The sequence below is a fragment of the Heptranchias perlo genome, chromosome 3 (genome assembly GCF_035084215.1).
Source record: "Heptranchias perlo isolate sHepPer1 chromosome 3, sHepPer1.hap1, whole genome shotgun sequence".
Taxonomy (NCBI): domain Eukaryota; kingdom Metazoa; phylum Chordata; class Chondrichthyes; order Hexanchiformes; family Hexanchidae; genus Heptranchias; species Heptranchias perlo.
In genome coordinates this window covers 95,619,681-95,635,822 of record NC_090327.1, presented here as the reverse complement: position 1 = coordinate 95,635,822, position 16,142 = coordinate 95,619,681, and the positions used below count along the sequence as shown (strand labels likewise).

General features: G+C 41.8%; 1 protein-coding gene across 3 annotated transcripts in view; it reads right to left on the bottom strand.

Annotated features, from left to right (window-relative positions):
* LOC137317831 (activin receptor type-1) overlaps positions 1 to 16,142 on the bottom strand; it is an 86,807-nt gene that overhangs the window by 11,421 nt on the left and 59,244 nt on the right. For 2 of the 3 annotated variants that reach the window (XM_067980887.1, XM_067980886.1), the window contains exons 5-8: positions 10,708 to 10,807; positions 8,674 to 8,820; positions 2,047 to 2,322; positions 1,757 to 1,954 (exon numbers count right to left, since the gene is read on the bottom strand). In XM_067980887.1, the coding sequence (XP_067836988.1) occupies positions 1,757 to 1,954; positions 2,047 to 2,322; positions 8,674 to 8,820; positions 10,708 to 10,807 (721 nt within the window). Of the gene's footprint in view, positions 1 to 1,756; positions 1,955 to 2,046; positions 2,323 to 8,673; positions 8,821 to 10,707; positions 10,808 to 11,922; positions 12,022 to 16,142 lie in introns of those variants that run through there. The other variant, XM_067980890.1, reaches the window with a different exon arrangement.

Below are 16,142 nucleotides of genomic sequence, written 5' to 3'. Positions count from 1 at the left end.
TTAAGATGATTGGCAAAAGAATCAAAGGCGACATGAGAAAAAAAAATTTATGCAACGAGTGGTTATGATCTGGAGTGTGCTGCCTGAAAGGGTGGTGGATGCAGATTCAATCGTGGCTTTCAAAAAGGTATTGGATGAATATTTGAGGAGAAAAAATTTGCAGGGCTACGGAGAAGAGCGGGGGAAATGGGACTAACTGGATTGCTGTTACAAAGAGCCGAAGGGCTGAACGATTCTTTGATTCTATTCTATCTGGGCAACTAAGGGTTTTTGGGAGACAGATAGCCAGTAGAGATCAGTGAGGACAGAATGATAGGTGCATGAGATGGACTATGGGCTGCAGAGCTCTGGAAAAGTTGAAGTAGGTTTAGGATGGAGATGGCAAGACCACCAGGGACAACACTGGAGAAGTTGAACCTTGTCCTTTCAAAGCAACTGCTTGGTCCCTAACCACCCTTTCTCTCTATGGTCCTGGAACATGTCATCACCAACTAACTTCACATCCACGTCTCCAAGTTTGAAATCCCGCAGTCTGGTTTCTGTCCCACCTACAGTGTCAAGGCCACTCAAATCATTGTCATTGTTGATAAATCTGTGTGACTGTGGCATCAGTATGCTATCCCTCTTTGTCCTCTGACCTCTCAGCAATCTTCTACACAGTTAACTATTCCATCCTCTGTCAGTTCTATTTCCACCTTTCTCAATGCAGTCAGTACATCTCGTCTCATGCCCACCTGGTCACCTTCATTGTGCTCCAAGGCTCCTATGCTTGGCCCCCTACAATCACGGAGTGCCATTGGATGCTGAGTGTAAAACTTCAATTTTGAAGGTGAAAGTGTCCATGAGCTCCTTTCATCGGGAGCTTGGATAAGGTTGGGCGGAGGCGTGGGAAGCAAGAAAGTCAGAGGAGGCAGCTTGTGGTGGAAGAGTTTGGTACTGTTCTCACCCATGAGGATGATGCTGGAGTCGGTGGTTTTGGCTGAAGAGAGGGAAGAACAATATTTATAGAGCTGGGAAAATCAGACCTGGTGCTGGACAATCAGAAGGTGGGCTTTGGATTTGGCGCCACAAGGATGACTGTGTGGAACAGCTAGGGTTCAAGACCATCTAGGAATTGGTGGGGCCAAGTATGTTGAAAATGGAAGCAAGGCACTTGTTGAACAGGTCAATGGAGGCACTGATGTCATGGCTGGTGGGCGGTGGGCCAGATGAGAGGGAAGTAAAACAAATTATCTGCCAATTTACCTCACTCTTGTTTGAGGGATCTTGCTGTGCACAAATAAACTGCCACGTTTCCCTACATTACAACAGCACCTACCCTTCATGAGTGAAGTACTTTGGATGCCCTGTGGCCATGAAAAGGTGCTGTATAAATGCAAGTTCTTCCCTTCTGTGTTACTCGTTCAGATTGACATATAAACACATATTTCAATAATGATGATGTGCTGAACCCAAGGAAATTTAAGAGTTTTAAGAATTGATTCCTGTTTATAGAACACTGGCTACAAATGGCTTGCCAATAAGATTTTATAATATTAAGCAGGTTATTAAATATACTGCAAGTCTGGGAACTAAATAAAGGTTAAACATTAACAATTTTTAAACACACGATCATTTGATTAACTTAAGGCATAATATTACATTTTCATCATTTCAAATAATTTCCTCTACTTTTCTTGAATTCAACTCGGTTAGGATGTCTGGCCTTGTAGTAGAAAAAGATACTCGCAAAAGTAATTGTTGTAGTAATGCTCACCATTACTGAATGTTGTCCTAGTTACTTCCCACAATACAAGTCCAAATGCCCAGATGTCTACACGCTTGTAGGCATCAAAACAATCAACTTGAATAGATTCCTCAAGTATTTCTGGTGCCATATATCGTTTGGTGCCCACTTTAGGATTATTCCCAACATCTAACTGATTGTTGGTTTGTGAGTGCATCACTGCTAACCCTACAAAAAGAGACAATGTCGATTAATACAGCAATATTGCCAAAAGTTCTATTCTTGAAAAGTGAAGACAGCACAGAAATTCAAGTACTCACCAAGATCAGCGATGCAACAATGCAGGTTCTTTTTTACTAAGATATTTTTGCTTTTCAGATCTCGGTGAGCGATAGCAGGTTTTCCCTCAGTTCCAAAAATTTCATTGTGGAGGTGCACCAGGCCATTGGCTATAGATAAGGCAAAATTCAGGCAAACTACGGTGTCCACTGTATTTCGTTGTAGATAGTCATAGAGCGAACCGTTCTCATGGTAATGAGTGATGAGCCAAAGCTGGGTGCTAGAATTTCTTGACGTCATGTCTGAAGCAATGAAACCTAAAAGTAGAAAATCAGAAAGGATAATTGTGACTGCGTTGCAAAACACAAACAGTACTTCTCTAACTCTTGGGGAAAGGTGTAGCAAGTGACACCGACAGGGAGGTGAAGACATGAGGAACCTAAAGTTACAAAAAGCGCATGGACGAGTGCAGAGCACCTTACTGCACCCATGTGCTCACAGCACGACAGTGCTGACAAATAACTACATTTGCCAAGCTGCTTTATAAAAGCCTCTTCTTGCTTTCCTCGTTTGCATTTGTTTAGTTCATTTCATCTTTATTTTCTTTCTGTAATTTCTCATTTTATCTCTACTTTTTATCTGGTCTTCTAATAATTTTTTTTACTGACAACCAGTCTGGTATCCAACTCATGCATCGTGACTCTGAAAATCGCACTATTACAGTAATGAAGTAATTTACTTATCATGCGTAGCATTATTACTGTAACAAAGAACAGTATAAGAAATATACAGTTCACACATGTTAACTGGAGATTCTGCTCCCTTCTCATCCCTATTTTGTTCTATAGGTGGCATTGTAAGCAGTATAGATGAAAACATAAAATTACAAAGCGATATTGATAGATTAGGTGAATGGGCAAAACTGTGGCAAATGGAATTCAATGTAGACAAATGTGAGGTCATCCACTTTGGATCAAAAAAGGATAGAATAGGGTACTTTCTAAATGGTAAAAAGTTAATATTATTAAGGGATATGGGCCAAAGGCAGGTATATGGAGTTAGATCACAGATCAGCCATGATCTTATCAAATGGCGGAGCAGGCACGAGGGGCTGAATGGCCTACTCCTGTTCCTATGTTCCTAATAACAGTGGATGTCCAAAGGGACTTAGGGGTTCAGGTACATAGATCACTGAAGTGTCATGAACAGGTGCAGAAAATAATCAATAAGGCTAATGGAATGCTGGCCTTTATATCTGGAGGACTAGAGTACAAGGGGGCAGAAGTTATTCTGCAGCTATACAAAACCCTGGTTAGACCGCACGTGGAGTACTGAGAGCAGTTCTGGGCACCGCACCTTCGGAAGGACATTTTGGCCTTGGAGGGAGTGCAGCGTAGGTTTACTAGAACGATACCCGGACTTCAAGGGTTAAGTCACGAGGAGAGATTACACAAATTGGGGTTGTATTCTCCGGAGTTTCGAAGGTTAAGGGGTGATCTGATTGAAGTTTATAAGATATTAAGGGGAACAGATAGGGTGGATAGAGAGAAACTATTTCCGCTGGTTGGGGATTCTAGGAGTAGGGGGCACAGTCTAAAAATTAGAGCCAGACCTTTTAGGAGCGAGATTAGAAAACATTTCTACACACAAAGGGTGGTAGAAGTTTGGAACTCTCTTCCGCAAACGGCAATTAATACTAGCTCAAATGCTAAATTTAAATCTGAGATTGATAGCTTTTTGGCAACCAAAGGTATTAAGGGATATGGGCCAAAGGCGGGTATATGGAGTTAGATCACAGATCAGCCATGATCTCATCAAATGGCGGAGCAGGTACGAGGAGCTGAATGGCCTACTCCTGTTCCTATGTTCTCTTTATCCATGCTATTTACTTTGATTTCATTCAGTCTTCACACCTTTCCTGATCTTTATCCCTCTATTTAAAAAAAGCTTTAAATCTTTTTTCTAACTTGCAAGACTGCCATATTGTAGGTATGACAAGGTCAATCCTTGATGTGTATTTACATGTCAGACCAGGACAAGAGCATATGGGAAAATCATTAACACACCAGGCCAAACAGTGACCAGGCAGGTAAAGTCATCTGTGGCACCTAATTTTCCTATTACTCTTTAATTTTGTTGGAAATAAAATATCAAGAAATATCAAGTAACTGCAGGCAATTTCTGCATTAGTGTTATTTTGTGCTTATTTTTATGTGTTTATCTGATTATGTTTCTTTTTGGGTAGGGGTCATTTAGTGGCAAGATGGGGAAAGGAGCTGCTTAGGGGTCTAGGTCAAAGTTTCCAAATATTAAATTTCCCATCTAATTTAATATATGCCATTTGTGCCTTACGTTTGTTTTTTTCCCCCTTGAGCTGTTTGCTGAGAAATGAACAAGGAATGTCAGTCCTTCCACTTTCTAAACCTTTGAAGGTTCTGCAGGTCCGAGGAAGGATCAAAACAGTGCCATCTAGACGTTTCCTCTCTCCATCCTGGCCTCTGCTGGTGATTGCAGCCTCTGCTCACATCTTCCCCTGTATAGAGCCTTGCATTTTCATCCACCTTGGATTCATTTGCTACCCCTCCCTCCGTTTCAAGCTTTGGAGCTTATGACTATGGGAAGCAACGTCATATAAAGTCCGCCATACCTGTTGAAGGTGTGGGAGGGCGCAAAAATGAGAAGGGCTTGGACCGCGAAGCAGACTTTTAACCTGAAGTGCACAGGTGGTGATAGAGATCTAGCTAAGAACCATTTTTAGGAATGAAATATAGGACCACAAGGAGGTGACCTAGTCCTTTTTGTAGAGGTATCTGTATTAGGTCAAACAACTGTAAACAGGTAATTTACACCATTAAATTACTACTCATTGAGAGCCAAATCACAGGTCTACAAATCCACAGGGAACTGGAAGCATGTTTACAGGAGCTGCTTAAATTACACAAAGACCCATAATGCAGACTCAAGGTTCAAAAGAATAAGAGATGTTTGATAGGGTGCTGTGTAGGAGGATTGTTGATTAAAATGAAGCCACACAATATTAAAGGAAATGTGACAGCATGGATAGGAAGTTGGCTAAAGGACAGAAAACAGTGGTGGTGAATGGATTTTTTTTGGACTGGAGAGATACAAACAGTGGGAGCTTAGTGTTGGGAGCATTACTTCCCCCCACCCCCACATTTCTCTCTACTATTTCTACATTTTCCCATGGCTTTACAAATGTAAGTTTTAAGATATGGTCTGCCTCTTACCCATGTTGTGTTTTTATTGCTGTGTGTGTGCGCGCGCTTGCTTTGTCTTTCCCCAATTTCTGCGTTAGTGTTATTTTGTGCTTATTTTTATGTGTTTATCTGGTTATGTTTCTTTTTGGGTAGGGGTCGTTTAGTGGCATGATGGAGAAGGGAGCTGCTTAGGGATCCAGGTCAAAGTTTCCATGCTTTGTGCATGGAAAATGCAGATTGTAGGAGTTGGGGGTTCTGTGAATATCTCGTGCTGCGTACTGTGTTCTGCTGAATGCCTGCAGTTACTTGATTATTTCTTCTACTAGAGCCTGTGCTTAGGACCATGATGTCTTGGTGCACGTTTTGTAGTAGGTAATGGCTACTAAAGTTTTGTCACTGTACTATTGAATGCAGAGTTGCCTTTATGTTTAACAGTGCACCATTGTTGTGATTGTGACACCTTTTGGTTTCTATTATTTAGTAATGATGTGTATTGTGGCTTAGATTTTAGTGACTTCAGCTGTTACACATTCACACTTGCCTCCATCATGAGTACGCATGTGTTACGGTTGACATGGGATCATCCGGGGCACTGTTTGCTCATAATCTCATCGCTATTGCCTTCTTTCCCATTTGTTTCCTCATTAGCTCTTGATCGTGTTGATATCGCCCACCAGTTGACACCCAAGGTCCATTTACCTAAATGATGAGGCTTTATGGCCTGGTGTCATGGACCACAGATCACATTCACTCAAGGATTTCAAAATATTACCAGTAGGTCTCCATGACATTGCTTACGGTAAATCAGCTGGCTTCCTGATCTTTGTGCAGCTTTCATCCTATCCTTCCGACCTGTCTACTTATGTCTGTTTCCCTCTTAACTGATCTATGTCTCTCTTTAATGATATCTCTTTATCCCGCAATCTCTCTATCACCCAATCTGTTTCCCCATTCCTTCTCCAGCATATCTCTCTCTCTGTATCCTGACCTCTTCTCTCCAATTCTGGAAGGCTGGAAGAAAATTTAAATGACTGTCCCAGCCCAAAGCTGCTCCCACAGACTTTCTTTGCATGAATCCCAGCAAGCCTGTTGTCCTCGGTGCCAAGCCCTCTCCTGGTCCTGCGCCCCTTTCTGTTGCGTTATCTTCGCCGTGTCTGCAAAACCAGCAGTTTGGATTTCATGCAGCTGATCGTGTCCTCGGCATCAGATATTATAAATACCATCAATTATCTGAAAACTGAACAGTTTGTTTCACAGAAATGGCAAAGATAAAGCAGCAGATAGAGAAGTGGGATCAGGAGGGAACGTGGTGGCGGGGAGGACAGGCAGGCTGGGGCCAATACATAGGAGACCAGTGGGAGAAAAAGACTCAAGTGGTGGCGAAGAGGCAGTCCATGGGAGGGAGACAGGGTTCCACAAAACAGCCAGGGGGAAACTTGTAAGATACAGGAAGTATGGCAGATGTCATTGAAGCAAATTGCAGCATAGAATTATACAGCACAGAATTATACAGCACAGAATTATACAGCACAGAATTATACAGCACAGAGTGAGGCTATACAGCCCATCGTGCCTGTGCCGGCTCTTTGAAAGAGCTATCCAATTAGTCCCACTACCCCGCAGTTTTCCCATAGCCCTGCAAGTTTCCTTTTCAAGTATATATCCAATTCCCTTTTTAAAGTTAATATTGAACCTGCTTTCACCACTCTTTGAGGCAATGCATTCCAGATCATAACAACTCGCTGCTTAAAAAATGTTCTCATCTCCCCTCTGGTTCTTTAACCAATTATCTTACTGACCCTCCCTCCAGTGAAAACCGGTTCTCCTTATTTACCCTTCATAATTTTGAACACCTCTATTAAATCTGCACCATATCTGATGAGGCATGAGACCTTCCATGCCAACTGGATCAACATCAGTTACTTCACCGCCATAGGAAGCAGAAAAATGAAAGCAGCAGTTGGACCAAGGAAAAGCAGCAAACAAAGACCACTCCAACTGGCTGACTTTTAAGGGGTGATTTTCTGACTTCATTCTCCCACGAGGAATGCTGCCCGCCGGAAGCATGTCGGAAATTCAGGTACACTCTAATGGTTGAAAATCACGTATAGCACATAACCAAAGTCATGGCAACAGACGGAACTGTTAGGGACTTTGTGAAGTCTATGAAGTTTGCAGCTATCACCAATGCTGGTGCTGGCACATCTTGGCTGCAAGAAGTCCATTTGTGGGGTAGATAAACTACTGCGACTCTAGATTTCTGAATACCACTCCTTTAGCACGTGCAGAACTTGTCAAGAAACAAGCACTGGTTGTAGAGATAGTGTAAGAAGACTACACAATGCAATAGGCAGACTGCAGTAGAGAAAAAATAACAAAGCAAAATCCTGCAGCTGCTGGAAAGCTGAAATAAAAACCGAAAATGCTGGAAACACTCAGCAGGTGAGGCGGCATCTGTGGAGAGAGGAAGGTAGGGTTAATGTCTAGGGTTCTGACAAAAGGTCATCAAGCTGAAACGTTAACCCTATCTTTCACTCTTCAGAGATGCTTTCTGACCTGTTGAGTATTTCCAGCATTTTCTGTTTTTATTTCAGAATTTCCAGCCTTTGCATGATCGTGTTTTATTAAAAAGATTTGCATTTATTTAGCACCTTTCACAACCTCAGGTCGTCCCAAAGCGCTTTATAGCCAATGAATACTTTTGAAACGTAGGAATATAGATGTAATGTACTATAGGAAACCCGGCAGTCAATGTGTGTACAGCAAGGTCCCACAAACAGCAATGAAATAAATTACCTGAAAATCTGTTTTAGTGATGTTGGTTAAATATTAGGGATAAATATTGGTCAGGACGCGTGGAGAACTCCCCTGCTCTTCTTCGAAATAGTGCCATGGGATCTTTCACATCCACCTGAGAGGGCAGATGGGGCCTCGGTTTAACGTCTCATCCGAAAGACGGCACCTCCGACAGTGGAGTGACAGCCTAGATTTCATGCTCAAGTTGCTGGAGTGGAACTTGAACCCACATCCTACCGACTCAGAGTGTGCCATCACTGAGCCAAGGCTGAATTTACTGCCATTTCTTTTCCAGGAATGTCCACCTTGAAGGAGTTCTGCTCTTCTCTTCGATGTAGGGTTCTGATCAAAGGTCAACGACCTGACTCGTTAACCCTACCTTCCTCTCTCCACAGATGCTGCCTGACTTGCTGAGTGTTTTCAGCATTTTCTGTTTTTTTTTTAAAATGAAGGTAGCTAAGGGGGTATTCTTACAGGATGTGGGCATGGAAGGCACCATTTCTATATGAATAATCATTCAAAGAACAGGCATCTTTCCTCCAGTTTTGCTTGATGCCCAACTTGTCTTACTTGATTTTAAATGGGCTATAATGAAAACCAATTTGAATTCACACTTTGCATCAAAATCAATGGTAAAAATAAATTATTTCTCACCTAATATATTCTCGTGACGAAGAAGAACAGTGTTATAAATTTCACTCTCTCTAAACCAGGATTTCTCGTCTCTGGATGAGAAAATTTTCACAGCAACATTTTCGCCTTGCCACTGACCTCTCCAAACTTCTCCATAACGACCCTTTCCTATTTCGGGGTGGGGGGGGAAAAATTGAAACTTATTTTAGTAGTCCTTTGAATATTTTCTGAGATGCTGAAATTTGGTTTGTATTGGGGAAGGAAACATTTTTTCCTTTTTTTTTGAGTTTCTTAGACTGAACCAAGAATTCTAAGATGAAGGCCTAGTGCAAGATGTTATAAAACAAAAAACATTACAGCCATATTCAGTTTTACATTGAAATATTGTAAACTTGTCAATTTCCCACACATTTTTCTTGGTCTCAGCTAAGCTCAATTACACTGGAGCCTGAATTATTAGGTTTGAAGGGAACCACCCTCCCCCGATAGATAAATCAAACTGACATAATCGCAAGCCCTCAAACTGCCGGTCTTAAATGTACAATGCAACAAAACATTATATGAGTGGAGAGTAGAATGTTAACAAACTGGATTAATTTCTTTCTGGGCTGTGAGGTTTTTTTTGTTATTTCAGACAGCAGAGGATTGGTATTAATAGCTGTGCAATGAGAGAGAGTCTTAGTTAAAGCTTAATCTCATAAAACATCTAGCAGATGATCGGAACAGCAGATATTGGGTAAGGTAAATAGCTTTAACATGTTTAAATATGGCAAAGCAAGTGCACAATGGATACAAAGCAGAGGAGTTCTTACTTATATTTAATAAGAAACAAGCGAACTGGTCTCCCCAGGTACTTGTATTGTGGCAGTTCCCCAAATTTGTCACAGCTATTTTGCCATGCCTATACAGTTTAGACTTATATTACCACACCCAAGCCTGTTATACCTATTGCTGTGTTTTCTGATGCCAGGCCCTTTCAAGGCTCATGGTTTGGGGATGTACAGAAGAAAGGTTTTTGCGACACCATAGTTCATTTTCAGATTTTGGTTTTAGTGCATTGCAGACTTCCCGAATAAGGCCTTTAAAATTTCTGGCTTCATTATTTACGTTATTGAGCAAACTTTGCTGTTTTACTTGCTCAATTGCTCTGCCCACAAGATTCTTCAGTATTGGGGCAAGGAAACCTTAGTGTAAATAATTGTTTTTCTGTACTGTCCGAATTGCATCATTTGGTTTTCTGATGGTTGAGGTGCCAAAAGTTTTTTTTTTAAGAAGTGTGTAAATACACATTTCTATTTCCAATTTGATATTTTTGGACTTATTCTCATTAGAGAAAAATTTCCAGGAGGTTGGCATTCTTTGAATAGCATGCTAAACTAAAATCAGACATTTCTGCAAACATTTATGCTGCATATTTGGCCGTCTTAAGGTGAAAACGTTAACCTTCAGACACTTGCCTTGTTCAAGGAAATTCCTGCCTCCCCAGGATGACCAGTTTTGTAAGTTTTCAGCTGACATACTGTAATATTAACCCTATACAACTAAAATACTGAATACATAAATTAATACGTTATTAAAAAAAAAGAAACACCAATTTAATTCACCCAACTATGTCTTTTTAAACCTTCTATTGTCTTTTTCTCCATCCTTTTGTTTTAATTTCACTGTTTTGCTAATAAAATCTGCTCCCCCCCCTTACTTTGTCAAACTTGAAATTGTTCACTCTCCCTTTTTCTTCAGCCTTCCTGCTCCCACAACCCAATTTGGAAGTGGCGGCTTTAAAAGGGCCTCTGAATAGCTACAAAGGCAGGTTTCTCATCAGTCGAGTACCAACGTGTGAAGACTAGCATTGTGTTGCCCAGCCAAGTCAATCTGATGAAATGGGCTGCTGATGAACAAGAATATCATGGGCAATCTCCAAAAGAACAATGCACCCAGCCATCTTGCTAAGGGCTAATTCTAGTGAATAAATTGAAAATGTCCACATTCCTGTTTACTTCGTGGCCATGTTCTAACCGCATATTTCGAGTAAATGAGTTTTGACGTTCTACCTACCTACACATTCCAGCAAGGTGATCTGTCTGGCAACTGTGCGTTGTACCAAAAACGGCAAACCTGACCCACTGCCTGACGTACAAGAGTGATCAAGCAAATCCTAAGAATGAAGAACATGAAACATCATTAATTTAGAAGCTGGAGTCATAATTATATGGTTACCACACTTCAGAGTGAGGTCAGCATTTGAACTCTGGTCTTAATTGACATCTGCACATCAACTCTCTTTGGGGAGAGTTTGCAATGAGTCTGGGAAAGGGAAAAAAGTTGGGAAGGCCAACTAAAGAATGGGATTAATGTAGCTTGTTGGATGCTGGTTCTTTGAATGGGAATATCGTTCACACGCCACCATGGGGTAGTCACCAAAAAGGAAAACTGAATGGACAGTGTGATTTCTTAAAACTAGATATTGCATTATCTGCTTGATCCTCCTATCCCATCCTTGCCAGAAATGAAGAGGGAATTATGTAACACCATTGACCTCAGTGCCTTAATCAGCTGATTTTGCAGGAACTTTGAGTACACATTTGTAGGTAAGTGTGCAAGGTGTGAAATGCATGGGTCTTAAAAAAATTCCAATCGATGCAGATTAGAAGACTAGTGTCAGATTAGATCATAGGAACATAGGAACAGAAGTAGGCCATTTAGCTCCTCAATCCTGTTTTGCTGAGGGGCTAAATAGCTAAAGGTCACAGACCATGGCTGATCTGTGACCTAACTCCATATACCCACCGTAGCCCCAAATCCCTTAATACTTTGGTTAACAAAAATGGATCAATCTCAGATTTAAAATTAACAACTGAGCTAGCATCAACTGCCGTTTGCAGAAGAAAGTTCCAAACTTCTACCACCCTTTGCGTGTAGAAGTGTTTTCTAACTTCACTTCTGAAAGTCCTGGCTCTAATTTTTAGGCTACTCATTCCAATTTAGAATACCAAGCATTAATAAAGAATGTATTTAACACCTAGCTGTCTCACCTGACTAGACAAAAAGTCAGATGAGAGAGCTAGGTGCAAAGTGCCAGCTGTAACTGTGCAAAGTGCCAGCTGTAACTGTAAAAACTAAGCAGCATATGAGAACTTGGGAGGCGAAGCACAGTAGATTTCTCAAACACAATTTAAAATCCACAATTTTTCTGAATAAAACCTACCTATTTAGCCTTTTTAAAAAAAAATACAATGTTTTAAAAATATATTGAGATAGGTGCCCCCATACCCTGAACAGACTTGTCATAGAATCTACATTCTCATGCCGACGAAACTGGCCTCAAGATCCGGTGAATTCTAGTGACCCTGACAATGATTGGTTAGTTGTTAATGCTGAGGGTCACGGACCTTCCTGGCTGACACAAAGACAACAAAGTTATTTTTCAAATGAGGAATTTAAAGCTACAATTTGAAATCCATTGGGTTTATTCGTCCACTGCATTTTCTCATATAGAGATAATGAAAGAACCATCCAGCAGAGAAAATTGATACAGCTGCTGTGTGAACAAGTATTAAACTCAATTTTAAATCTAAATTTGCATTCTATTCCCTCCCCTTGGCATCTTTTCCCCGCCATCTGTACCGGACAGGTCCCACTCATCCTCTTCATGTGTTCCCAGTGCTAATGGCCTGGATTGTCGGCTCTGTATACTGGAGGTGGGAACTCCTGTGCTTGGAGAAGAGTTCCTGCCTTCAGTTTACACAGATGGCAACTGGGGATAGTAGCAATGGATGCATATAAAGAGGAGGAGAGTGCTTGTCTGCTGCATTAGGCACCGGAGCTGGGAGAAACAGGGCCAGGGAAGGGGGCGTGAGGAGCTCATGCTGTCCACAGATTCGGGCACCAACCTCAGAAGATCACCAAGTTGGCAAAATCCTCCCCCTAGAAATCTGACATAGCTGATCTCTACATGCACTTGGAGCTGTTCCAGTCATACTGTCTGCATCCTGGAGCAACTCTGTTCACTTAAAGACGTCAGCCAATTGAGGCATCCAAAATGAAATGTACTTAGCTAGCATTCTTGGGACTTATTTCAAATTGCTACCCAATAATTCCCAGTCGACGGTCAGCGATTGCTGCCTCTGCTCATGGTCAGGGAATGTAGCTCCAATTTGTGCCATTAACATAGGAACTGAAATGTTGCGTGATTTCACCGCTGGGCCGAATTGCTATGCTTTGAGGAACAAGTTCAACCAGATCCAGAAACGCTGATTTTGAAGCCACGGCACTAATGAGGACAGAAAAGCTGACCACTCACTCAAAACGTGAGCAGCTAGCAAGTATGCCATTGTGCATTGTCCACAATGACTCAGTCATTTGTGAATCCTTTGCCGGTAATCTGCATAGGAACCTGAAAATCTTAGGAAGCTGGAAGAGGCTTTGTGGGGCCCCAAAGCTCATGAGCTCTCTTACTTAGGCATACAAGACTTTATGGGGATATTATAAATGTGGTTTATCTTGACTTCCTTTTTGCCATAAACCCCGAGTTTCAATCACAAGGAATCAGAAATCGTGCACAAAACAGTAGTGCCAGTATTCAAAGAATGGAAGGTATAGTGTGATCAGTTTTGATAAAGATTTCAGAACAAACCACCATTGTGTGAAATTGATTAAAAGACTGTTGAAGGGGGTACACTCTGTACTAGATGGGACATAACCACCTCCTGGATTCCTTGGAATAAAGAAATTTGTTTTTAAGGGTTTACTTGCAGCAGTTGCTCAGAATTGTGGTTTGGATCCCTGGGTTCGGCTCGTGTAGCCGCTGCATTAATGTAGATGCTAAAGGCACGACATGAACAATGACGCTGATTTAACCTCCAAGGGGTTTGTCTGGTCCTGCCAAAACCTGGTATCCAAATGTCAGAATGCTACACTGACTTGGACAGTTACTTTGAAGCTCAGGGACCTATTCAGCCCAGTGACAAACCCTCTGGTGATCACTTCCCAGCGATGCAGACCCTCAAGGAGAGGTTAGGCATATTGAACAGGTGCCCATGTTGTATCTTGGTGCTGAAAATGCTTGCCAACACTTAGAACAGTGTTTGAATCTGGCTACCTACCTATGTAAGGTATCCAATAAACTCCGACTGTCTAAAAAAAAAACGTAAGAGCGCAAATAAAATTTGTTGAATCTGCGTGACTAATGTGGAAAACTCCATAGAGAGCGGTGTCTGAAGCAGACAGCGGGAATAGAATAAACTACTCCTAGAGGTGGAGCCTATCATGTACAGTCTGAGAAAGTCTAAGATAACGTACCCTAATTGTAAACTGAAATTTATGTACTATGGGAGTAGTCTTTAAATCTACCAGTAATTTCTACGAAAGGAGGTGCGAGAGAGGAGGCCGAGAGCAGAGTGCGGGATCAGCGATTAATGGAGGAGAGAGCGGAGCGCGGGATCATAAAGGTAGGAGCGAGAGAGGAGAGAGAGAGAGAGGAGCGCAGGATCAGCGATAAAAGAAGAAGTGAGAGAGGAGAGAGAGCGCGGGATCAGTGATAAAAAGGAGCAAGAGAGGAGAGACACAGCGGAGTGCAGGATCAGCGATAAAAGGAGGAGCGAGAGAGAGTGGGGCACGGGATCAGCGATAAAAGGAGCGAGAGAGGAGGGATAGAGAGCCGAGCGCGGGATCAACGATAAGAGGAGCAAAAGAGAGAGAGAGTGGAGCGTGGGATCAGCGATAAAAGTAGGAGCAAGAAAGGAGACCAAGAGAGCAGCGCGCGGGATCAGCAATAAAAGGAGCGAGAGAGGAGAGAGAGCGCAGGATCAGTAATGAAAGGAGTGAGAGAGGAGACAGAGACCGGAGTGCGGGATCAGCAATAAAAGGAGGAGTGAGAGATGAGAACGAGCACGGAGTGCGGGATCAGCGATAAAAGGAGGAATGAGAGAGGAGAGGGAGAGAGGAGAGAGAGCAGAGCGCGGGATCAGCGATAAAAAGGAGGGAGAGGTGATCGCGGGATTAGTGATAAAAGGAGGAGTGAGAGAGGAGAGAGTGGAGCACAGGATCAGTGATAAAAGGAGGAGCGAGAGAGAAGCTGGAAGTGGAAGACAGAAAAGTAGTAAGTGAAATTGGAAGGCAGCGGAAACAAAGGCCAGCAGCATATAAGGTCAAAATAGGAAAAAATGTTAAAATGGCAAAATTAAAGGCACTTTATCTGAATGTACGCAGCATTCGCAACAAGGTAGATGAATTGACGGCACAAATAGAAGTAAAAGGGTATGATCGAATTGCCATTACGGAGACGTGGCTGCAGGGTGACCAAGGCTGGGAACTGAATATTCAAGGATATTCGACATTTAGGAAGGACAGGCAAAAAGGAAAAGGATGTGGGGTAGCGCTGTTAATAAAGAATGAGATCAGCACAATAGTGAGAAAGGATCTTGGCTCAGAAGATCAAGATGTAGAATCAGTTTGGGTGGAGCTAAGAAACAGCAAGGGGCAGAAAACATTGGTGGGAGTTGTTTATAGGCCACCAAACAGTAGCGGTAATGTAGGGCACAGTATAAAGCAGGAAATTAGAAGTGCATGTAACAAGGGTAATACAGTAATCATGGGGGACCTTAATCTACTTATAGATTGGGCAAACCAAATTAGCACTAAAACTATGGAGGATGAATTCCTGGAATGTATACAAGATAGTTTTCTAGATCAGTATGTTGAGGAACCAATTAGAGAACAAGTTACTTTAGATCTAGTATTGTGCAATGAGAAAAGGTTAATTAATAATCTTATTGTGAAGGAGCCCCTAGGGAAGAGTGACAATAATATGATAGAATTCTTCATTAAGTTTGAAAATGATGTAGTTCAATCCGAAACTGGGGTCTTAAATCTAAACAAAAGGGAACTACAAAGGTATGAGGCACAAGCTGGCTATGGTTCATTAGGGAACTACATTAAAAGGTATGACGGTAGACAGACAATGGCCAGCATTTAAAGAATTAATACATAATTTGCAACAAATATATATTCCTTTAAGGCACAAAAACCCAACAGGAAAAGTGGTCCAACCGTGGCTAACAAGAGAAATTAAAGATAGCATTAAATCAAAGAAAGAGGCATATAAAGTTGCCAGAAAAAGCAGTAAGCCTGAGGATTGGGAGCATTTTCGAATTCAGCAAAGGAGGGCCAAGAAATTGATAAAGAAAGGGACAATAGAATATGAGAGTAAACTAGTGAGAAACATAAAAGCTTCTATAGGTATGTAAAAAGGAGAAGACTGGCAAAGGCAATTGTGGGTCCCTTTCAGACAGAGACAGGAGAATTTATAATGGGGAATAAGGAAATGGCAGAGAAGTTAAACAAATACTTTGTGTCTGTCATCACGGAAGAAGACACAATAAACCTACCAGAAATATTAGAGAATCAAGAGTCTGGCAAGAATGAGGAACTGAAGGAAATTATTAGTAAAAAAATTAGCGCTAGAGAAATAGAGAGTCGACAAATCCCAAGGA